Raw genomic sequence first — 25793 nt, 5'->3', positions numbered from 1 at the left:
GTCATGTAGAAAGTGCCCAGAACGAGACACCACTGATCTCGACAGTCTGCAGCTCATTTTCCACTTGTCCAAGTTTCTATGCCTCTCTCGACCCAAACACTTTAAACTACTTGGAAAAACATGCAGGGTTTGAGAAAGTATAATGGGTTCTTGAGAGTACCCGGGCCTTAACAACAACGTCACATGAGCCCGTGTTATCACACAAACACGTGGCCATGAGGGGAGAAGAGTCGGGGGGAAAGTACACTAGAAGTGCTAAGAGCAGACATCTTTGAGTGGTAGGATTGTGGGTAGTTCTGTTTTCTTTCTTATAGGCTTGAATTTTCTCAGTGAACATCAAAAGACACAGTCATTTCTTTAATTTCGTAAGTCAGAACCATAGCTAGAGGACAACTATTCATTCTTGCCTCAGGCCACAAAACACAAAATCATCTTAAATACAAAATAGTCCACTTGTTCTTTTCTTTTCTTTTTCTGCAGTATCGTTGACTTGCAATGTTGCATTAGCTTTAGGTGTACAGCAGTGATTCAGTTACACACGTATAAACATATTCTTCAAAACAGTCCACTTCTGAAGGCTCAGCACGTAGCCCCGTGGCCCAGGGCCGCTCTGGCCCGGCTGCTGCCCCTGCTCACCTGCACCCCAGCCCCGAGCCTAACCGGGAGGAGGAAGCCCCAAGTCACAGCACTGCTACTTCACAGCAGAGCCACAGGAAGTTGTTTCTTCGGGGAGAAAACATAAAATACCGGCCAAAACAAGGTTTTTAAATTACTTTATTAACTTTGCGTAAAAAGTTGTGTCACCAGGCTTCACTTTATCCGTATCATCTTCCTCCAGCTCCAAATGCTTCCTCCTCTTACTTTTTGGGATTTTCACACATTTACGCGGTTTAGAGTTGGAGAGGCCCTCAGAGGTCATTCAGGTTAACACGCATCCAGACCAGTGAGGTTCTTCTGTAACATGCTTGCTAGTCATCATTCTGTCTCTTCTTGAAAACCTCCGCTAGCAGGAAATCCACTTCCTCGCGGCAAGAATCCTGAGGAAAGACTGTGTTTCCATGTCCCCTTCCTGCACCTGGGGCCCGGCCCACTCCTGTTCCCCACACTGTCTGGCGTGTCCGTGTGTGTTGGGAGAGCAGATGACACTGCATAAGGCAAGGATAAAGCAGGGCTTCCTCGCACAAGGGGACTCCTCGGGGGCAAATACACCCGGTGGGCAGATCAGAAACCACACGAGGGACAAGGAACACGGGAAGTAGGCCTTCAGAGACGTCACCTGTCGCCAGGTACGTAAGGGAGGAGAGGGCCTGCCTGCGGAGAGGCGGGAAGGCACTTTCGGGAAGCAACACTGTCACTCTGTTTGGGAGGAGTTCCCAGCGTCTGCAGGGGCAGTGGGAGCCCAAGGCAGTGAGGCTGGAAGGGTCACCCGAGACCGCGTGGCAGGGCGCTCGGAGGGGCCCGGGGCTTACACTCTGGGCGGTGAGAAACCGAGAAGGATGTGGACCAGGGCTCACAGGACCGTGCAGCCACTTCTGGATGTGATGTGGCGTCACCTGGCCTGTAATGGCGGAAGGAAGAGCTTCTTCTGTTATCTATCGCACAGTTGGAGCAATGAACATTATGCATATGACATGTATTTGAACTTATAGAAAAGCAGAGTCTGCACACTGATTAGACCTCTGTCTTCCCTTCATGTCAACACTGTCACAACCGGATAGAACGTTCTTTCGACCTCAACAAGTTTATGCACAGCGGGAGAGGCTGCCGTGAGTGTAACAAATGAGGAAGAACAAAATACATTCTAAAGGGTGACACACTGGTGAGTGCAGTGGAAGGGACATCAATCTGAGTGAAGAGATCTGGGAAAACTCCCTGTAAGAAGCGGCATTCTTCCTGGGCCTCGAAGGAGATGTAGATTCTGAAGGGCAAACAGAATAGAGAAACACTGCGAGCTGTGGGTACAGTACAAAGTGATGGCCAGAGGTCAGTCCCCGGGACCGGGCACCGGTACTCCTGAGTGTGCGTGAGCTCTGCGTTCAGAGGCTCAGGGAGCAGTGCATCACCCGCTCCCATCCCCGGGCCTGGAGACAGGCTCAGCAGCCCCGCAGGGCCCCCTGTTGCAGAGGGTGCCTCGTGACGGGCGGGCGGGAAGCAGAAGCGAGGGCAGAGCTAAGGCTGCAGCCTTTGCCGGGGTCTCTGCACTTTAGGACGGGTGTGTTTGAATCATTTCAGGGGCTCCAGATGACAGGAGTGGCCCTGATACGACAGGGGCGGAGGACTCTCGCCCCGGGGTAGGCGGGCAGACAGGGCTGGGTCTCCCGGTCACAGGCACCCTCCTGGCTAGGCCTCTGGTATCTCAGAGAATTGGCTGGTTGGGGAGGGACAGTCTCTCCCCAGCTAGACTTTCAACAAGTCAAAACATCATAAAATAGAAACAATACAGTATGTGTGTTTGCGTCTGTGTCTGTGTGTTGGGAGGAGGGAGGGAGAAGAAAGAAAATAATTTTTCTTCAGCGTTTGCATTTCTTATCTATACTGGCCACTGTTATTGCCGTCGTCACAGAACCTAAGTTCCTCGAGGGCAAAAATGGCGCCTTTAAGATGAATCTTCACTGCGCCTGACATAGTACAGTTAGTAAAGTATAATTAAGTCACTGGGACGTTTTTTCACGGCTGTTGAAGAATCAAACAAAATAAAAAGCGGATCCAGACCTTGCTGTTACTGGCCGAAGCTGGGGAGAAAGCAACTGGGTCGGGGCCGTGACAGGGCGGGCAGGCGACACCGCGCTTTGTTCACATTCGTTCAACAAGCCCTCGGGCGGGCAGCGCTGACCACCTTCGGGACTCGCCCAGAGACGCCCGCGGGGGTGTCTGTGTCCAGTAGTGCGGCCTCTGGCCCCGCCTCCAAGGCATGCGCAGAAGCCTGGCGGCTGTCCCCGAGGAGCCCACGCCGCACACGGCCTTTCTGACTGCTTTCTGGTGTCATTTAACTTGTTTTCTACCTGCCCTGTTCCCCTCCCCTGTCATTTTCTGTTAGCGCTCAAGACTTAGGTTCAGGATCATCTCTTCTGGCAGGAGCACTTCCAGGCGTGCCGCGTACTTGACGTTCGGCCACTGTGCGCGGCTGCCCGACCCGCCCGTGGTCAGGTTTCCGTCCGCCTTTCTCACAGCACGAACGTTACTGATGGTCCGCGCCTGACTCAGTTACTCCACCAGGGCTTTAGGCTCTGTCATTCCGTCCACATTTAACAGCTGGAGCTCCGTGGTGGAGAAGGCCTTTCCCGCATCAACCTGGATTATCCGGTGCCCCTGGCCAGGCAGGATAAATGCTTAATTCTTTCCACCGACCGCCGATTTTCAGAGGAAGGGGGTTGGATGTCCTTCCTACTGCTAGTGCCCTAGTACCACCAAGGATAGCCATGATTATTCCACACAGGTTGTGCTCATTTCTTGTTAATTTTATCCCGAAGAATTTTATATTAATTTGTTGCTGCTGTCAATGGGGTCTTCTTATTGGAGGCTATTTGTATATACGAAGGTTACTGATTTCCTGGGCTGCCTTTGAATCCACTTAAAAGCAAACAGTGTTCAGCCTACTAAAAGCCGATACAGATTGTATTTCTCCTGCACTTTTGTTTGACGGGAGGAACGGCGCCAAGTCCGTCTCAGGGCGCAGGTCCCCACCGTGGAGTTTAAGCACACATCGCAGGGAGACGAGACTCACCTTTGCGTATTCGTCTCTGGCCTTGGTGAGCATCCGCAGGATGTCCACCTCCTTGCGATCTCCCGAGCCGAGGCCCACGGGGGACGCTCCCACTGCCGCCCCCGCTCCGTGGTGCGCTTTCAGCTGTTCGTACTGAGTGAGGCTAGAAAAAAGGAAGGGAAAGCCACACCAGAAAAGCCAACTCAACACAACCGGTGTTTGAAACAATCCAGTTCTCACCCAGTTGTTTTTATCTTGTCATAATCACATTAGAAATAAGACTGCTGGAACTGAAAGAAGAAACATGGGAGTTGAGGTCCCGAGTACACTGACCACACGGACGCCTCCAGCGTGGGGAGGGCCACCCCCGCCCGGGCCTGTTTTGTACAGAAAGTTAATGACGCGTGGCCTGTGGCAGCTGTCACACAGCCAGGGCAGGGCTGAGCAGCTGGGATGGAGACCGGTCGGCCTTGCAAGGCCGAAAGTATTCACTACTGGTCTTTCTCAGAAGAAGTTTGCCAACTCCTCACTGAGAGCAGTAGAAAGGACTCGTGTGTTGCTGAGGAAACCCAATTTAGGGTTCTCAAGCCCTGGGCAAACCGCACGGCAAATCGGGCGTCTGCCCCTGGTTCCAAAGGGCCTTGAAGGCAAAGCGCGGCTGATTCCAGCCCCTCGAATCCTGTGCTTTAGAAACACAGCGAAGGTTCCACCCCGGGAGAAGGTACGAAAACATAGCAGTGAGCAGCGCCTTCTGCTTTCCTGAAAACAACACAGACGGAGGCCAGGTCGCTCCTCCGTGCTACAGCGCGGCTGAGGGGAACACTGCCCGCTGCGTGGACTCTGACCGCAGCCCACGCTCCTTCATAATCGCCGCGACGTTTACGGGGAAGGAGACCTGAGGGCTCGGTGGGAGGTTCAGTTCTAAGGGAGGACGGGCAGGGAATCCACACACGTCGGCGGCTTGTTGCTCACCCACGACCAGTTCCCAGCCCCGGCTGTGAAGGAATCACCAGGGAACCTGACAGTCTTTACGTGGCCTCTTGGCCGGGCAACGGGGTGTTTTTTAATCTGCGTGAGATCCTGCTATCGTCATCCATTGCACAGTTTACAGTAACACGGGTGTTCTAGGAACTCGCTGTTATGGTGGTAAATGCCAGTTTGAGCACAGCCTAATCACCACCTGCGGTTACCTAAAACGGGCTCTCGCAAGCTAGGCTTTTCAGAAATCAATCCTATTTATAAACAGTCCCCCCCACATTCCATATTCTGGGGTCACTCTTTAGCCAGTTCCTCGACCCGGGATTTAAAGTTGAAAAATGGTTCTTCTGCAGACGGAGCTGCTCTGTCGAAGCCGCGCTGGCGGCAGGCAGACCCTGTGTCCGGCCGAGTCCGGTCCTGGGTCAGATCCAGCACGTGCAGGAAACTCATTTCCTTCTGGGACTCTAAACCATCTGCATAAGTGCAGGGAAATAACTGCGTCCCAGTGAGCAGGCCTGGGGCTCAAGGACCCGTGAAAGGGGCTGATGGATCCCAGAGGAGACGGCGCGCTGACCCGGGCCTGCTCTCGGGGTCCTCAGGGCAGCGAGAGCGGGACAGGCACAGTCATTTCAGTTTCCCCCAGTGCAGACTGGGGTGAATCACAAGGCCTCGTGAGATTAACAAGAAAAGAGACTAGTAACGAGAGAGAGGCAGACAGAGAGAGGGTCTGTCTACTGATCACTAAATCAGTATTAGCTCAGATACTCCCAAAGGAACTGAAAATACAGCCTCTCCGAAGCCCTCGCAGGGTCAGAAGGGAGGGAGGTCTGAGCCCCACGGGCAGCTTTCAGGGCAGGAAGGATGTGGGCACCCCAGAGAATCTGGGACAGCCTTTTAGAAGGGCTCTGAATGTTCTCTTCACTGAGATATACTGATACCTTTCCAAGGGAGAAAGCTGCTAATTTACAAAGGAGGATAATATTAAGGTGAACTACCATCTGGAAAAATTCATATTATAGATTCTGCACACGTGCAGGAAAAATGAGGGGAACCCTTCTACACAATAAATCTTACCTGGTGGAAATGTAAAACATTGTCATTTATGTTTATTTTTCATTTATTAAGTAATGGTGAATGTGTTCCTAACCACGGCGAAAAGGACTGCTGTCAGAGACGTGCTCTGTTTAGATTACAGCGTAGCTGCGTACACTTAGAAACACAAGCACCAGGTCCTGACAAATACTCAGCGCGCAGCACTTACTTTTTCATAAGCTCTGCAATTCTTTGGCATTCTTCCTTGTCGTAAAACCAAATTCCATAAATGGACACTGAAAAAAACACATCAAACCAACCATGAGCATCTTCAAAACTACAAAATGGAAAGACATTCACTTTCCATCTTGAGGGAAATACATACTTCTTGAATAAATGAGACCAGTCACTGGAGTTCCAGCTTGAAAACCTCGCACTGGGGCTTTTTAGGCCCACAGAGAACACGCGCGCGCACAGACACACACACGCACACACACACCTGAACACAACAGGCACGCGGCGAGTGCTTCTTAAGTGGATGAACAGACTGAAAACGAGCCTCGACTCTAAGCTCCAGCCCTGAAACGTCCCTGCCGCCGCAGGCCCGGCGCACACCCACACACGCTCCGTCTTCTTTGTTAAGTATGGGAAACCTGAAGCACAGATTAGGCCTGGAAGCCTCCGTCCCTCCCCCTTCTCCCAGGAAGGTGTTAGTAACTGAAAGATCGGCTTTGAAAGCCCTAAGTGAGGACACAGTGCAGGAAAAACAAAATTCAGTCATCAGTCTCTGACTTCAAAGGGTCTGCACGTAATATTTACAACTGTTGAAAGATGAGGTGCAACTCTGACTGCATGATTTAGTAGTGAAAGAACACTGTGGCATAATGGAGCTGCCACTGATTCATTTAACAATTTTCAAACAAATTATAAACCTTAATATGTGCCTGTCTAGGTCATTTTTATAGCAAAGGCTAAACAGGTCCAAAATACATTTATAAATATCTAGTGGAGGATCTGGTGGCATTAGTCATATAAAGAGTACACTAACTATATATACATGTTAAAAACACTTCACTGAAAGAGCTGCCACGTTATGGTAGGGCGATGAAAACCAACGTATTTTTAAAAGAAATTATTTTAAAAATTTAGACTTACAAAATATTTAATTATATGACTATAATTTGGTCATTAAAACAGCTGTGATCTTTTGACAACTTTTCCCCCCACTCACCTGACCAGTGACTCGGTGGGCGTTTCTGCTTCTTGTTAGTCAAGATTCAGAAATCAAAGGGTACCGGAGATGTCGCTTTAGTGCTGTGTTAAGCAGATGTCTTTAAAAGGACCCTATACATTTGAACTATCAACTTGCCTAAAGGGGGCAACGGCGTCAACTTCTTGTGTGATTCGAGCACCAGGAATCTTTATCTTACCTGCGTGTGGGGGGGGGGCGGCAGCTTTTTCTTGATGGAACCATTGTGTCCTCTTAGAAACACACACACACACTCCTCTTTGATACATGGATACTCTGGAAAAAAGAACGTCTGCGTTCTAAAGCCTATGCGCTGAGAGCCTTAATATCAGAAAGAAATTCTTTCATCTCAAGATCATTAAGCGAGTCTCTGAGAACTCGATTCCAGGCCGTTCCCGGTCCATCAACCCTAATCCCCAGCGCCAGCTGCCCCAACAGCTTCCCACACGCTGACCCACCTGCTCTGTGCTCCCCTGAGCGACAGTGGATCGGATCGCCGACATTCAGCGACTAAAATATCCGAAGACGTTGTATGTTTTGGAGGCTTTAAGCCTCGTTACAAAACCAGGATCCTGCTCTATTCTTTGGTTAGAGTGAAAGTTTCCTTTCCTTGGAGATGGGACTTTCCAAAACTATCAAAGCAGGAAAGAGGTAACAGGGGAGAGAAACACACAACTAAGAAATTCGAAGCCCAGTAGCAGGGGAAGAACAGCCATTTGTGTCTCTTCAGTAGAACATATAAGTAGAAATATTCTGGGTGCCATTTTGGGGGATGTTACACATTTGTGGCATTTGACATAAGGAACTAGGTTCTCATGAGGACTGGATGCCAAGGAAACTGTTGATAGAAATAGAAAAGCGGTTTGACGATGTTATTACTACGAGAAAACTGAAATGCAGATGGAGGGGGAAGATGCTGTGAACGCATCTCTCAGATGTTGAAGGGGAGGAAGGGAAGGCTGGTCTGAAGCCTCATGGAGACACTGTGGAGATTTCCTCAGGACCTGACCATTTATCTCTAAAGCAACGTGACTTTAAGATTAAATGGGGTCATTTTGAAACGGTTCTTTTCACCCCAGTTAATATGCAGTTTGAATGTACAGTTTAAATAGTCAAGGAGGAGAAACAGATTTACCAACAGTCCTGGCTCCTGAGAGCAAAGCAAGATAACGGGTAGAACTGGGCCTAACTTTTTCTCCTTAAAATAGTTTCACAGAGAGAGCCACATTCCACCGCAGCTCCCGCCTCTCAGGCGCACGTTTCCAGCCGGGACAAGCCTATTTCTGTCCTGAGCGAGGGGCACTGGAGCAGCTGGTGGTGGCCCATGCAAACCAGAGCCTGTCACCGTCAGGGAGGTGAGGAGCCGACGGGCGGACACAGCCCTCACGTCTCACCCCCAGTTCTCCTGGGCGGCCACGGGGCAAGGCTGGCCTGGGTAGGCAGCAGGCGCCGCAGGGAAGAAAGAAGACGGCCAGGTTGAAAAGGACCGGGGAAGGTGGTGTGGTTCTGGCATTCTCAAACTTGGAGTGATCGCCGTCACCTGACACGAGGCACAGCCTCGCGGGGCGCCGAGACGGGACCAGCAGAGGTGCTCTGAGTGCTCTGGGACCCACCATGCTGCGAGCCTTCCTCCCACCCACCACGCCTGGGTACCGGCCGCTGCCCAGCCGCCCCGCCGAGGTCCAGGTGGGCTTTAAGGGCACTGTGGTGTGTGAGGCTCAGCTCAGCTGTTCCTACATCACTCTTGGAGGTAAGAAACCCCACAGTGGAGCAAAGAATAGGAAGACCCTGAACCACCTAATGATGCCCACATGAGACTCCCCGCGCTAAGAACACGTTTGGGGGCAATCTTCTTCCTGTTGATGAACACAGGACTTCAATAGCAGAGCTGTGAAATTCTGCCTAAAATTGCCCTGTCCTGGTTTACGTCATGCTTTGGAGATCTGGGGTTGAAAAAAGCAATGTTTGAGGCAACAGGCAATGTACCATCGCCTGATCATATCTGTTCAAACACCATCTATTAACATCTATTTTCCTCTTAATTCCGCAAGAAAGATAAGGAAAGCAAATTTCCATGTTAGATTTCATGTCTGAATATTGTAGGTACCACAGACACGAGGGAGAGCAAGCTGATGGTATTTGATACAAATAGTTTCTGCTTTTTTAATGTCTCTAGCAGCAAAATCCAAAGTTGATCAGATTTTCAGAGGCTAGTTGAGAGGGTCACAGAGGGAATGGCAAATGTCCTTGACGCACCTTCATCGGGAAACCTCTGACTCTCGTTGGCATGGTGCGTGAGTTCGTTCTGGAAGCTGTCTGGGGATTTACCTCTCTAGTTTATGTTTTAACAAATATTTCTATAAATCTCTTCTTTTAAGACATTTGTCATTTGTTCCATATTTGACTTCAAATAACTTTCAACTCCAAATCATGAAGGTGGCTTGCAATCTTTTTTTTTTATGACTATAATTTTTTTTAAAAAGTTATTTATTTTATTTATTTATTTTTGGCTGCGTTGGGTCTTCGTTGCTGTGCACAGGCTTTCTCTAGTTGTGGCGAGCGGGGGCTACTCTTCGTTGCGGTGCGCGGGCTTCTCATTGCGGTGGCTTCCCTTGTTGCGGAGCACGGGCTCTACGTGTGCAGGCTTCAGTAGTTGCAGCACACGGGTGCAGTAGTTGTGGCTCGTGGGCTCTAGAGCGCAGGCTCAGTACTTGTGGCACATGGGCTTAGTTGTTCCGCAGCATGTGGGATCTTCCCGGACCAGGGCTCGAACCCATGTCCTCTGCATTGGCAGGCGGATTCTTAACCACTGCGCCACCAGGGAAGCCCCGGCTTGCAATCTTTTAACGATACTCATGCTACTATTCGTGCAACTTTAAAATACAAGGCCTATCACCATACAGTTAGCAAGCAGATAAGACATGACTGTGTGGCTGAAGTTACGTAGGCAGGATAAGGGTGTCTGACTCGGTAGTGCTCTCCTCCCCGCTCCCCAACCCACCCCGCCCTCACTCTCTTTAAAAATAATCTCAGTAATTTCTCTCAGAAGGATAGGAAATATATTTTTTTTAGTCAGTAGGCAGCAAAGAAGGCATTTAAGTTCTCTCTTTTCACTAGGAAAGCCATGGCAACCTGGCAGTGTAAATTACACAAACCTCTTCTGGGCACTTAAGGATAAGCCAAAATTCTCCAAATTCCTTCAGACCCCGTTCTCTTCACGAAGCCTTTCTCGAATGAGTGGAATAATCAGCCCAGTGGAAGGGCCAAGAACACCTGATCACGTGTTTGGTCAGACACTTGTTTCTGAGACTTTGCTCGGATACAGAATTCCTTGTACCGTTGACCCCGTCCCGGTTTTTGTAGCTCAACCCCACGGGTGGTGCCAGGTGACCGGCATTTGGTTGTGAGCACACACACACACACAGCTACTGTCCTTCCGAAAGATCGCAAGATCGTTAAGCGATTAGAAAGTGAAAGGCATGAAATGTCAGAGCTGGAGGTCAGGCGCAGGTGTGGGGTTCAAACACTTTCTTCACTAGTGAGGAGGGTGGTCTCTCTCTCTCATGGCCACAGTCATGTTTCCTGGTTCAATCTGTTTCCATAAAATACGCCCCTCCCCCAGCCTTACAAACGAAATACATAAAGTATGAAAACAATTTTCAGGTCTGAATGACTTGTAGGCTTGGTTATAAGAGATGCGAATCCATCTTGTTTAACCTAAGCTTCATGTGAACTCTCGAAAGGTCCCGAGGAAGGATGGAAGGGAGGGAGGGCGGAAGGAGGAAGGGCACGCGAGAAGCGCGGTATCTGAGGGCAGGGGATGCGAGGCCAGCTTTGGCATCCACAGCTGGGAGGGAAACAGGCTGCGCTTGGCTGCTCTGGGCTGACCCGGTACTTCTACCCCGTTCGGAACGCTTTGCACTAAAAATGCTTTCCTCCGGCGTGTTCTTTAATGCCTTTAAAGTAACGTTCTTTTATTCACCTTCTGCCTCAGCTTCACTGACCAAACACGGACACGATCTTGTAAAACAAAACCTTCGCTGGCCCCTGAGAGTCTACATAGCACTGTTATCTTTGGCCCCTGGTCTGGTTCTTTTCATGTGACATAGTTTAACTGCACCTCACAAATCAGTGGTCCCATGATCTCCAAATACTGGAAGGCTCACAGCAGATGGGAAGCAGCTTCTCTTTTATGCGTGGCTAATACTCATGAACATTTTGGGGGAAACAGCAGACAACCTAAACAAATACTGTGAAGTAAGAACAGCCTCCCTCTTGCTAAATAAATTAACTTCCTTACAAAGTTAATGCCGTAAACAATGACAACAGAAGCAGCCTCTGTACTAGAGCATTGCACTAATTTGTATCAAATTAATATTAATCTCCAACTATAAATGAGAATTTATTATCTCCAAAGAAAAAGATGGATTTATCTTTCAAAAAAGATTTCATTTCTAACAAATGCATGTTCTGTCACTAGACCTTTCAAGTCTCCACAGAGGACTTTATCCTCCCAAAATGGAAATCTTAAAGTCTGCTACTGCCCTCAGGTTCATGAAAGGTCACGTGGGATCTTCTCCATTATACACTAACTCCCTAATTTTATTTATTTCAGGGGAAAGTTGCTTTAGTCTAGGAGATTTAACAGAGTGAATAAACATTAAAAAAAATTAGGAAGCAGAAAAAGTCACAGGTAATAATAAAAATAAATAGGAACAACGCCGTTGCAGGGGACACGGGTTCGTGCCAGGGTCTGGGAAGATCCCATGTGCGGCGGAGCGGCTGGGCCCGTGAGCCATGGCCGCTGAGCCTGTGCGTCCAGAGCCTGTGCTCCGCAATGGGAGAGGCCACAACAGTGAGAGGCCCGCTACCGCAAAAAAAAAAAAGGAACAACTGATTCTGTTTTGTTGGTCATTTAAACTTATATTTTCATTTGTCCATATCTTGCTGGTCAATCCCCAAATCTCCCAGGAGTCAAATAACAAGCGTGGGCTCCTAAGGTGTCTTCCCGCCCTGAGTCCTTGTCCTTCAAGACTCCTCTAGGGGGAAACAGTCTCAAGTGCTTCTTTGCTCCCATAGTTTTTCACACATCTTTGGACTTAAAAAAAAAAAAAAAGCATATGTCATAATTAAGTGTTTGCCGAACTGCTCCCCCACTAGACCTGAGCTCCTGGAGGGCGGGACTTGAACGCATAATGACCAGCATGTGACACATTCGACAGGTATTTGCTGAGTTGAGCTGGAATCCAAGACGTCAAGATCTTGCACCATCTTACACGATGGTTGCCACTATTCTGGCTTAACTAAACGTCACAGTCTAGACGTGCTATGTCCTCCCCAGGGACCGACTACAACTTACCCGCGGCTCACAGCACAGGGTTTCCTCACATCATCCCTTTTATTCTCCTGATCTCACTCAGAATTTATTTTGCTTCAAACATCTGATAATCTTAGGCATAAGTTATGTTGATGGGATTCTGTCGTCAGCTCCCTAGGACTGTATATTCTATTGATCCAGCACTGCGCGGGCACTGATGTTCTCATTTTCTGTGTGTTTATTATTATAACAGTGCTACCATAGACCAGTCTTCCTGATGGACTATCTGTCAGGCACCAGCAGCTAAGAGCTCAAAGAATGCAATTAATCTGCAAAAATCACATGCGTTTCTCTTCAGAGTATGAGTAACAGTACTTTGATCACACATTCATATTCCAGTCCTGTCTGATGATAGTACTCTGAAACTTACATATACAAGGACCTAAATTATCTTAAAAACATAAGACTGATATGTAATGTCAATTATTCCAGCAACACACTGAAAATGTGTTACCTGGAGTGAATCTCAATATAGCAAAATAAGTCTTGGCTCAGAGAACTGTGGTTTCTGAGAAATATATGTTTAAGGTAAACATAAAACAGAGTGTTTCTATAGGTCAAAAACTTGTTCCAGTGAAAAACAGACTTCCTCATATTTGAATCAGATTATTTAATCAAGTGTTTACAATTACAGGAATAGCTTCGCTGAAGTACACTAACTATAAAAATACATGATCACTGAAAAATTTCTAAGATTTTACACGGTGGTGGTTTAGCAAAAGGGACCCTAATGCTACTTTGTGATTGGGAGAAAGGGAGCCAGAGTTTCTGTACTTTTTTCATTTCAACCTTAATCTATAATTGTGGAAGTAGCAGACCCCACTTTTCCCAAAGGCCTTTCTGTTATAAATAGTTGAGTCATGGTTTGGTTCTACTATTAAATTAGAGCTCTAAGGCTGAATAGAGGCTAATTCTAACACCAGTTCTTGCCTAAAATTGTTTTCTTTCTCCAAAACCCATAAGAACAAGAAAAAATTCTAATTTGTCTTTCTGTGGGTTAAGAAGTAATAACCCAATAGTTTTAAATCGATTATTTGAAACTACTAAGTGATTTCTGGACAAAAGTCAGTAACATAAAAAATAGACTCTAAGAGAACAGACACGAACACTCAATGTAGTCATACGCAGGGCACTGTGTTAGGGAAACTAAAAGATGCTTCACTCGTTAAGCATTTCAGAAAATGTTTGGAATCCAGTTTTTCTCTGCCAAGATTTAGACTTCCAGCACGTCAAGCTGGGCTCTCAAAAGCAAATGGTAGAATACAGTCGTCTCCAAGCCACAAATGAAGTGCGTTGAATCCAAATAGCATCACTATGCAGACGTTTCCTCGGTAAAGTCAAGCACGTTAAGTCTCTATGGTTCAGGGTAAAATAAAAGTGACCTCTCCTTAATTTCACTCTCACATCGTGTCTGCACGCCACCTTATGTGACGCTGTCACATGGTCCTCCTCATCTGTGCATGCCAGATCGCTAAGTTAAGTAAGTTCCGAGATGACAGCTTTTCCCCGTTAAATGTGTGTGACGGTCCCATCTGCAGTGAATCCGCTAACCCTAAAGGATGACGTGTGAAGGCCGTGTGGTCTGGGCGGCCAGGGCGAGGGCAGCACTGTGGGCCCGGATGGCGTGTGTGCTCCAAGGAGCTGTCAGGTATCACAACGCAACACACAGAAAACCAAACACCCAGAGTGAGAGTCTGCTTTCCGCGAGGCTTTTCAGAGCCTTCTTGAATTGCCAGAATGCCAGTTCTTTAGAGAAACAGTCTCCTTTAGAGTTTAGATCTCTTCCTTTCAGCATGAGCTGAACACTGATGAGAGAACAAAAAAGCAATTCTGGGTTTAAAGTCAGAGTGACAGGTGTCATCACTCACGTCCCCGCAGATGTGCAGTCCTTTATCACATATGAAAAGACATCAACTCCCGAGCAATGGTTTGTAGAAAATAGGTCAATTTTTCAGTTAGAATGGCAACGGAGGCTTACAGACACAGATTCAGTGACCACAGTATAATTTGAAAATTCCTTCTTTCTAAGAAGCACAGACTGAGGTGGTAGGGCGTCCTTGAAGGCCGCCCCTAGCCGCTGCTCTCACACACAGGAGCCAGCCTGCTGACCAGGCGCAGGTCACCTATACTGATTGGAGTGAAATGTGAACTTCCTTGTCTCCTACCCCACACACATGTGATCTAAAGGAGTTTAAGGAGTGAAATGTGAAATTCCTTGTCTCCTACCCCACAGCCATGTGATCTAAAGGAGTTTAAGGATCTTGTCTCCCTGGGCAGGTCCTGAACTGAAGGACACTCCGTTATTATGCCTGCAAATACTAAGATTCTGTCTAGTAAGAGTGTCAAGTATTTTTAGCCATACAATTGCTTTTAAGATATTTTTGGACTCTAGGAGGGCTTCAGGAGTTCAATCTACAAACCCTAAAATTGTATGTGAAATGGCGTGCACATGTGCAGACAGACTTTTTGGAGGTGGGGCGGTACAAAGCATAGCCCCCCCAAAACAATGCCTGGCACACAGTGGGGACACAAGACATATTTGCGGGAGTGGGGAAGGGGGGCAGGCAGGCAGGAGGCTTATCAGAGTCTCAAAGGGGTCTGTGACCCCAAAAGGTTAAGAATGACTGTTTGAGGCTATCAACATACCAGCAAATATCTCGAAATAGAAAAATAAACGCGCAATTATCTGTGGGCAGATAACTTGGCTTTCATTTCCTTAGTAATAAATTTACACAGGGGACACTTTTAACCTTTCAAATGGCTTTTGTAATAATTGCTTGAACGGATTCCAAGGTTAAGATAACAGAGGATAAAGTCTCAAGGTCTTAGAATTTGTTGGACTGGAAGAACTTTTACTCCTCCCGGCGGCCTGCAGCCAAGGGGAGGGTGACGGCACAGGGAACCCTGCACGCCCTCGGCCACGCGCTCAGCTTCGGCCACGGCGCCAGGAGCTTGGGGTGGCACTTTTGTTTCAGTCTCTGTCATGAACTCGGGGAGAGGGAGGAGTTTTGGGAAAGCTGGGCAACTTTGTGGCTCTTTCTCGATCACCCCAAGCAGGACGTCTTCAAAGCTGGACAAAAACATGAGACCTATGTACATATATATCAGCTCCAGAATTAATACATAAATGAGTTGGGAATTACTTTAAGTACACGGCATCTATCTGTTTCTTACGCAGATCTGTTCATTTTCTGTGTGTATCTGGTACCACAGAATACAAATGAAATGTAAGATGTGGTCTCTGCCCACAAGGGGCCTGTAATCTATTACTCATGCCACTGCTTTCTGCATAGTCTAGGTACAATAACCAACTCATTAATGGTAGCATAATGCAAGAGCAAATGTTTCACAAAATGCATTCTTAATGAGCAATGCTGCTTCCAAGTTATGACCTCTTTGTTTGCAAAGTTGACGTTCTCACTGCTATTATTTTTTATGGGCATGTATAGGTACATTTCGACTGGAGCTCTGGAAGGAATTAAAGCACACACCTCCTAATACGTTCTGTAAGAGTCGTCAAGAAGAGACCTATGATTATATTTTAAATCTTATTGTTTCCTAAACATATTGTTCCAGGGAAAGGACTGTAGACTAAGGAAAGGAAAATTGACTTAAAAAAAATTGACTCAAGAAAGAAGTGGAAAGTTAAATCCTTCTACTCAGGAAAAGATTAAGTTGTATAGGTTTTCATATTTGCAGCAAAAGGAAACCTTCCCTCTCAGAAACACGTGGAGAAAGCAGACGTCCCAGGCCAGAGGAAAGGGGGCAGGGTCTTTCTAACAATCTGAAAACTAGAAATGCAAAATAAACCATTCCCATCACCTCAGATTACTTAAAACTCTCAGCTGAAGTCAAGCTACAGGATAGGCTTTGGTGTCATGTTGGTTTAAAGTCCTGAAGATGTGTTTTATTAAGGTTGTTGTATTTTAATTTGAGGAAGCAAGATACAAATGTGAGAAAAGTTAGCATCACATGTCATCAACTTAGGAGATAAGGGTTAGATGAAAGAGTAGTTAAGAAACGCCAGGATAAAGAAGAGAGTAACAAATTATACTTGAGTACTGATTTCCTTAACGTCTTCTTTTATAAGGCTCAAGTATGCCTACGTTTCAAAACTGAGAAGTACTTTATATATTATTGCTTAAATAATATATTTAAATATATTAATATTTAACAGAACTTAAAGCATTGTGTTCAATGCGCTCTGACAATAAACTCTCACATAACCAACCACCCAAAACAAGATATAAAATATTTTCATCACCCTTTTTCAGTCAACACCTGCACCATTTCTACCACCAACTCCAGCAGAGACAACCATTTTCTGACTTCTATCAGGATAGATTAGTTTTGCGTGTTCTTAGACTTCACAGAAATGGGATCAAACGGTATATACGTTTTTGGTGAACGGCTTCTTTTGCTTAGCATAATGTTTTTGAGATTCATGTTGTTGAATATATCAGGAGCTCATTCCTTTTTATTGCTAAGTAGTATTCCACTGTATGAATCTACCAAATTTGTTTATCCATTTACTTATTATGGACATTTGGGTTATTACCAGCTTTTTTTTTTAACATCTTTATTGGAGTATAACAAAGTAAATCAGCTATACATATACATACATCCCCATGTCCCCTCCCTCTTGTGTCTCCCTCCCACCCTCCCTATCCCACCCCTCTAGGTGGTCACAAAGCACCGAGCTGATCTCCCTGTGCTATGTGGTTGCTTCCCGCTAGCTGTCTGTTTTACATTTTATTACCAGCTTTTTAAAATAAATGTTCATAGCAGCTCTACTTATAATAGCCCCAAGCTGGAAAAAACACAAAATGCCGTCAACAGGTGAATGAATAAACAACCATGAAATATTACTCATGAATAAAAAGGAAAGAACTATTGATATATAAACATGAATGAATCTCAAGGTTGTTACACTGAGAGACCAAAAGTGAGTACTTAACTCAGAGAAAGGCAAATATCGTATGATATCGCTTATATGTGGAATCTAAAAAAAGGGTACAAATGATCTTTTCTACAAAACAGAAACAGAGTAACAGGTGTAGAAAACAAACTTATGGCTACCAGGGGGTAAGGGGGGGAGAGATAAATTGGGAGATTGGGACTGACATATACACACTACTATATATAAAATAGATAACTAATAAGGACCTACTGTAGAGCACAGGGAACTCAACTCAATACTCTGTAATGGCCTACATGGGAAAAGAACCTAAAGGAGTGGATACATGTATATGTATAACTGATTCACTTTGCTGTACACCTGAAACTAACACAACATTGTAAATCAACTAGACTCCAATAAAATTTTTTTAGAAGTGAGTACTTACAGGACGGTTCCACTTTTTAAAATTGGGGTATAGTTGATTTATAATATTACATAAGTTGCAGGTGTACAACATGGTGATTCACCATTTCTAAAGGTTATACTCCATTTATACTTATTATAAAATATTGGCATATTCCCTGTGCTGTATAATATATCCTCATGGCTTATTAATTTTATACATAGTAGTTTGTACCTCTTAATCCCCTACTCCTATCTTGCCCCGCCCCCTTTCCCTCTCCCAACTGGTAACCACTAGTTTGTTCTCCGTATCTGTGAGTCGGTTTCTGTTTTGTTATACTCACTAGTTTGTTTTATTTCTTAGATTCCACATATAAGTGATATCATACAGTATTTGTCTTTCTCTGTCTGACTTATTTCACTTAGCAAAATGCCCTCTAAATCCATCCATGTTGCTGCAAATGGCAAGATTTCATTTTTAAGGTAATATTCCATTGTGTGTGTGTGTGTGTGTGTGTGTGTGTGGTGTGTGTGTGTATCTATGTCTATATCTATACATATATATTTATATGTATACACATAAATAAAACACCACGTCTTCTTTATCCAGTCATCAGCTGATGAACACTTGGGTTGCCTCCGCATCTCGGCTACTGTAAGTAATGCAGCCATGAACATTGGGCGTGTGTGTATCTTTTTGAATTAGTGTTTTTGTTTCCTTTAGATATATCCCCAGAGGTGGAATTGCTGGGTCACACCATAGTTTAATTTTTAGTTTTTTGAGAAACCTCCATAGTATTTTCCACATTTGGCTGCACCAATTTACATTCCCACCAACAGTGCACAAAGGGTTCCCTTTTCTCCACATCCTCACCAACACTTATCTCGTCTTTTTGATAATAGCCATTCAGACAGGTGTGACGTGACATCTCACCATTTTTAAAAATTAATTAATTAATTAATTTATGGCTGTGTTGGGTCTTTGTTTCTGTGCGAGGGCTTTCTCTAGTTGTGGCAAGCGCGGGCCACTCTTCATCGCGGTGCGCGGGCCTCTCACTATCGCGGCCTCTCTTGTTGCGGAGCACAGGCTCCAGACGCGCAGGCTCAGTAATTGTGGCTCACGGGCCCAGTTGCTCCGCGGCATGTGGGATCTGCCCAGACCAGGGCTCGAACCTGTTTCCCCTTCATTGGCAGGCAGACTCTCAACCACTGCGCCACCAGGGAAGCCCTCACCATGGTTTTGATTTGCATTTCTCTGATGAGTAACAATGTTGAGCATCTTTTCATGTACATCTTGGCCATTCATATGTCTTCTTTGGAAAAAAGTCTATTCAGGTCTTCTGCCCATTTTTAATCAAGTTGTTGGTTTTCTATCAAGAAAAGTTGTATGAACTGTTTATATATTTTAGATATTAACCCCTTATTAGCCATACCATTTGCAAATATTTTCTCCCATTCAGTAGTCTGCCTTTTTGTTTTGTTGATGGTTTCTTTTCCTGTGCAAAAGCTTTTAAGTTGAATTAGGTTCCTTTGTTTATTTTTGCTTTTGTTTCCTTTGCCTTAGGAAACAGATCCAAAAAAACGTTGCTATGATTTATGTCAAAGAGTGTTCTGTCCATTATTTTTCTCTAGGAGTTTTAAGGTTTCTAGTCTTACATTTAGGTCTTTAGTCCATTTTGAGTTTATTTTTGTGTATGATGTTAGAGAATGTTCTAATTTCATTCTTTTAAATGCAGCTGTCCAGTTTTCCAAGGACCACTTATTAAAGAGACTGTCTTTTCTCCATTGTATATTCTCGCCTCCTTTGTCATAGATTAATTGACTATAAGTGCTGGGGTTTATTTCTGAGATTTCTATCCTGTTCCATTGATCTATGTGTCTGTCTTTGTGCCAGCACCATACTGTTTTGATTACTGTAGCATTGCAGTATAGTCTGAAGCCAGGGAGCATGATTCCTCCAGCTCTGTTCTTCTTTCTCAAGATTGTTTTGGCTACTTGGGGTCTTTTGTATTTCCATACAAATTTAAAAATTATTTCTTCTAGTTCTGTAAAAATGCCACTGGTATTTTGATTGGGATTGCACTGAATCTGTAGATTGCCTTGGGTAGTATGGGCATTTTAACAATATTATTTTTTCCAATCCACGAACACAGTATATCTTGCCACATGTTTCTGTTGTTTTCAATTTCTTTCATCAGTGTCTTACAGTTTTCCTAGTACAGTTGTTTTACCTCCTTAGGAGGTTTATTCCTAGGTATTTTATTCTTTTTGATGTGATTGTTTCCTTAATTTCTCTTTCTGACAGTTTGTTGTTAGTGTATAGTGCAACAGATTTCTGTATATTAATTTTATATCTTATCCTGCAACTTTACTGAATTCACTGATGGGCTCTAGTAGTTTTTTTTGGTGGTATCTTTAGGATTTTCTGTGTATAGTATCACGTCATCTGCAGTGACAGTTTTACTTCTTCCTTTCCAGTTTGGGTTCCCTTTATTTCTTTTTCTTGTCTGATTGCTACAGCTAGGACTTCCAATACTATGTTGAATAAAAGTGGTGAGAATGGGCATCCTTGTCGTGTTCCTGATCTTAGAGGAAATGCTTTCAGCTTTTCACTGCTGAGTATGATGTTGGCTGTGGGCTTATCATATATGGCCTTTATTCTGTTAAGTTCTCTCTATACCAACTTTCTGGAAAGTCTTTATCATAAATGGATGTTGAATTTTGTCAAAAGCCTTTTCTGCATCTATTGAGATGACTGTAATGTTTTTTTCTAAAAATAAATTTATTTATTTTTGGCTGTGTTGGGTCTTTGTTGCTGCATGTGGGCTTTCTCTAGTTGTGGTGAGTGGGGGCTACTCTTCGTTGCGGTGTGCAGGCTTCTCATTGCGGTGGCTTCTCTTGTTACAGAGCATGGGCTCTAGGCTTGCGGGCTTCAGTAGTTGTGGCACGTGGGCTCAGTAGTTGTGGCTCATGGGCTTAGTTGCTCTGTGGCATGTGGGATCTTCCCAGACCAGGGATTGAACCCGTGTCCCCTGCATTGGCAGGCGGATTCTTAACCACTGTGCCACCAGGAAAGTCCCGACCATAATGTTTTTATTCTTCAATTTCTACAAGTCAAATCAATGTGATACACCTCATTAACAAATTGAAGAATTAATTGGGGATTTACTTTAAGAACATTGTACCTATCTATTTCTTATCCAGATCTGTTCATTTTCTGTTTATTTGGTACCACAGAATACAAATAAAATATAATATGTGGTCTCTGCCCACAAGAGGCCTGTAATCTATTACTCATGCCACTGCTTTCTTCATAGTCTAGGTAATCAATAACCAACTCATTAATGGTAGTATAATGCAAGAGCAAACGTTTCACAAAATGCATTCTTAGTGAGCAATGTTGCTTCCAAATTATGACCTATCTTTATTTGCAAATTTGATTTTCTCACTGCTATTATCCTCTTATGAACAAAATTACAATAAGAATCTGTGTAAAAGTACTTGTGTGAACATATGTTTTCACTTCTCTTAAGTAAGTACCTGTAAGTGGAACTTGCTGGGTCATATGATAATTATATGTTTCAGTATATAAGAAATTGCCAAACAATTCTCCAAAGGGGCTGCACCATGTTTTCCTCCTACCAGCAATGCATGACAGCTTCATGTGCTCCACATCCTCATTAAAACTTGGTAATGCCAGTCTTTTATTTATTTATTTGGTTGCACCAGATCTTAGTTGCAGCAGGCGGGCTCCTTTAGTTGTGGCTCACAAGCTCCTTAGCTGAGGCTTGCTGGTTCCTTAGTTGTGGCAGGCGGGCTCCTTAGTTGTGGCAGGCAGGCTCCTTAGTTGCAGCTCATGGGCTCCTTAGTGGCGGCATGCGAACTCTCAGTTGCGGCATGCATGTGGGATCCAGTTCCCCAGCCAGGGACTGAACCCGGGCCCCCTGCATTGGGAGCGCAAGTCCCAACCACTGCACCACCAGGGAAGTCCCCAGTAATCTCAGTCTTTTTAATTTAGCCATTCTAGTAAATTATGTGGTGTTCTCATGCTTGTTTTAATTTACATATCCCTCCACCGTCCAATAAGCATATGAGAAAGTGCTCAACACAGTTATGGCAAAATGCAAATTAAAACCACAGTGAGATATCATTTCAGAACTCCCAGAACAGCTCAAATTAAAAGGAGTAACAATATCCAGTGTTGACAAGGATATGGGACAATGGATTTTCATACATCACTGCAGGGAGTATAGATGGGTGCAACTTCAGAAAACTGTCCAGCAGTATCCACAGAGCTATACAAACCCCTACACTGTACACGAGGTGTTGGTATAAACCCCAAACAAATAGGTGCATATATCCACCAAAAAACATGAGCCAGAATGTTCATGGCAACTTGACTCACAATAGTTCAAGACCAGAAATGACTCAGATACCCATCAATGGAGAATGGATTAGTAGACTGTAATGTACTGATCCCATGGTGTACTGCACGATACACATGGATAACTTCTGTTGGACACAACAACGTGGAAGTCCCTGATGATTACATTGAGCATCTCTTTATTGGCTATCTGTGTATCTTCTTTTGTAAAGCATCTGTTAAATATTTTGCCAATTTTTAAACTGGATTGTTTATCTTCCTATTATTGAGTTCTAAGAGTTATTTATATATTCTGGATATAAGCACTATGTCAGATGTGTGTGTGTACGTGTGTGTGTGTGCACGCGTGTGTGTGTGTGCGCACGTGTGTGTGTACGTGTGTTTTTTCCCAGTCTCTGGCTTGCATTTTCATTTTCCTAAAGGTAATACACCCTTAGGTATAGAACAGACGTTTTTATTTTTTTTTTAAATAAATAAATAAATAAATTTATTTATTTTTGGCTGTGTTGGGTCTTCGTTTCTGTGCGAGGGCTTTCTCTAGTTGCGGCAAGCGGGGGCTACTCTTTGTCGTGGTGCACGGGCTTCTCATTGCGGTGGCTTCTCTTGTTGCGGAGCATGGGCTCTAGGCACTCGGGTTTCAGTAGTTGGGGTGTGCGGGCTCAGTAGCTGTGGCTTGCAGGCTCTAGCAGCCTCAGTAGTTGTGGCACACAGGCTTAGTTGCTCCATGGCAAGGCAGGTGGATTCTTAACCACTGAGCCACCAGGGAAGTCCGGAAGTTTACTTTTTTTTTTTTTTTAAAGAAGATGTTGGGGGTAGGAGTTTATTAATTAATTAATTTATTTATGCTATGTTGGGTCTTCGTTTCTGTGCGAGGGTTTTCTCTATGCTATGTGGCAAGCGGGGGCCACTCTTCATCGCGGTGCGCGGGCCTCTCACTATCGCGGCCTCTCGTTGAGGAGCACAGGCTCCAGACGCGCAGGCTCAGTAGTTGTGGCTCACGGGCCTAGTTGCTCCGCGACATGTGGGATCCTCCTAGACCAGGGCTCGAACCCGTGTCCCCTGCATTAGCAGGCAGATTCTCAACCACTGCGCCACCAGGGAAGCCCCTGGAAGTTTACTTTTGATGAGGTACAGTTTATCTTTTTTTTTTCTTTTATGGTAAATGTTCATAAGATTCTATTCAAATCTAGTGTTCGGTGATACTACCTGTTTTTAAACATTTTTAATAAGGAGTTATATTTTAGTTGCTTCTACAAAAAATGAAAAAAAAAGGATTTATTATTTAATTCTCAGATAAAATAACTATAGCATAAGCCTTACTGTTTAAACCACACGGCCATGGCTTAGCAGAGCCACCGCAAAACAGGGACATGATCTCTGTTCCTGTAACATAATTAAAATACCAACTTGGCAGTAGTAAACAAACTTCTTAAATATCAAATCAGAATAGCTTGATAAAAGTAAATCGATTTGAAAGAAATACTCTATAAAATGTTTTGTAGAACTTAAAGTTTTATAAAGTTTTCACACACATATGAAATTGATGTTTTCCCACATTACATATCTTTTCCTAGAACTATTAAATTTCTCAAGATGAGGATATATGGTATTCTCACAACTTGCAATTATTATATTTCTAGGAACTTTTAGGTAAATGCAACTAATATCTGTATAAAATCAGCCTTGAGGAGCAGAGTAATTCCTCTGTAAACTGCTAAAATTATTTAGTATTTTCTACCCAGGAACCACAAGGTGTTTAAGGTTTTGCTTATTGTTGGTTCGCTTATGCCCCCAAAGAAAAACGACTGAAGATATAGTAGTGAAAATTTTGGTTAAGCTTTATTGGTTGCCTTGAATAAAGAAACCTAACAAAAAACAACTCGTTGCAAATATTTAACTGTACACACTTAATGCAAGTGCTGAAGGGAAGTAGAGAGATACCTTGCCTTGAAGGGGCTTGTGCTCTGATAGAGAAACTAGGACAAATATTACATATAAGGTAACGTGTTAAGTACTAGTAAGTGCCTGTTGTTCTAGCTCAGCATTTAGCATATTATTGTGAACATATATATTTGTAAATCTGTCTTTTGTGCCAGGATAGCAAACTATCAGAGGGAAGGGACGCATCTTATTCATTACTGAACTCCCCCAACCCAGCACAGAAACAGTATCAATAAATAGGCAAGTAGTCAATAAACACTAGGAAAGTCAACACGGGAGAGGTATATGCTGCAGTGAGAAATCAGAACTAGAGAGAGAGGATGACGACCGTAGGGAGATGTCAAGCTTTGGTTGCTTTTGAAATATGAGTAGAACGTATCTGGTAGAGATTGGTTAGGGTGAGGAAAAGAATTCAAGGGAAAAGAAGAACCATGTTTAAAAGCACAGAGATAAACAATTTAAAAGTATTCTAGGAAAGCACACATTTGTGTTTGGTTAGAACAGAAGGTAAGTACACAGCAGTCACGCTGAGCTGTCCAGACAGGTAAACTGGGACCCGACTACAGCAAGCTTAGCTGTCAGGTGAGAAAGTCTACCTGGTGGGCATTTAAGATTCTGAGCAGAAAAATGACAATTAGACTTGTGCTTTAGGAAGATAAATCTAACGGTGGGTTTGTACGGAAGGGATAAGCTGGATGCAAATTATATGGCAAGTGGTTGAATTTGTGAATATTTCTTTTATTGTGGTGAAATTTTAAATAGCACGAAATTTACTATTTTAACTATTTCTAAGTGTACAGTTCCGTGGCTTTAAGTATATTCACAATGTTGCACAGCCATCACCACCATCTCCAGAACGTTTTCCATCATCCCAGACTTAAAACTCTGTACCCATTAAACAAGAACTGCCCATTCCCCCCTCCCCCAGTCCCTGGTAATCACTATTCTACATTCTGTCTTTATGAATTTGACTATTCTAGGTACCTCATGTAAGTGGACCATACAGTATCTGTCCTTCTGTGACTGACTTATTTCACTTAGCATAATACCTTAAAGGTTCATCTCTGCTGTAGCACGTATCAGAATTCCCTTCTTTCTTAAGGTTGAATAATACTCCAATGTATGCAGATACCGCGTTTTGTTTATCCAATCATCTATCCATGAATTTGAGCTGTTTCCACCTTTTGGCTCCTGTGAATAATGCTGCTATGAACATTATTTTGCTAGTATTTTGTTGAGGATTTTTTATATTTATATTCACCAGGAATATTGGTCTTTAATTTTCTTGTAATAATGTCTTTGCCTTGTTTTGGTATCAGGATAATGTGGCTCTCATAAAATGACTTGGGTTCTTCCCGCTCCTATTTTCCGGAAGAGACTGCAGAATTGGTATTATTTCTTCCTTGAATGCCTGGTAGAATTCACCAGTGAAACTGTCTGGGCCTGGAGTTCTCTTTGTTAGAAAGCTTTTATCTACAAATTTGACTTCTTTGATAGATATGGGGCTATTCAGGTTATTTATTCCTGAGTATGGTTTGGTGATGTGTTTTGCAAGGAATTAGTCCATTTCCTCTAAGTTGTCAAACTCATGGGCATGGGGCGGTTCACAGCATTTCCCTCGTCCTTTCAGTGTCCAGAGACCCCGCTCTCACTCCTGACACCGCTCATTTGCATCCGTCTCTCTCTTTTTTCCCTTCCTCAGTCTGGCCAGGGGTTTAGGTTTATCAGTTTTACTCTTTTCAAAGAGCCAGCTTTGGGTTTCACCAATTTTCACTTTTTTTTTTTTTTTTTTGCAGTACGCAGGCCTCTCACTGTTGTGGCCTCTCC

At 44.3% G+C, this 25793-nt stretch overlaps 1 protein-coding gene across 2 annotated transcripts in view; it reads right to left on the bottom strand.

Moving 5' to 3' along the window:
• DCP1B (decapping mRNA 1B) overlaps nt 1–25793 on the bottom strand; it is a 50219-nt gene that overhangs the window by 8125 nt on the left and 16301 nt on the right. For both annotated transcript variants that reach the window (XM_060024051.1, XM_060024052.1), the window contains 2 exons: nt 5943–6009; nt 3725–3866 (listed from right to left, as the gene is read on the bottom strand). In XM_060024051.1, the coding sequence (XP_059880034.1) occupies nt 3725–3866; nt 5943–6009 (209 nt within the window). The remainder of the gene's footprint in view (nt 1–3724; nt 3867–5942; nt 6010–25793) is intronic.

The sequence above is a fragment of the Delphinus delphis genome, chromosome 11, assembly GCF_949987515.2.
Source record: "Delphinus delphis chromosome 11, mDelDel1.2, whole genome shotgun sequence".
Lineage (NCBI taxonomy): Eukaryota > Metazoa > Chordata > Mammalia > Artiodactyla > Delphinidae > Delphinus > Delphinus delphis.
This window is presented reverse-complemented; position numbering and strand designations above follow the sequence as displayed.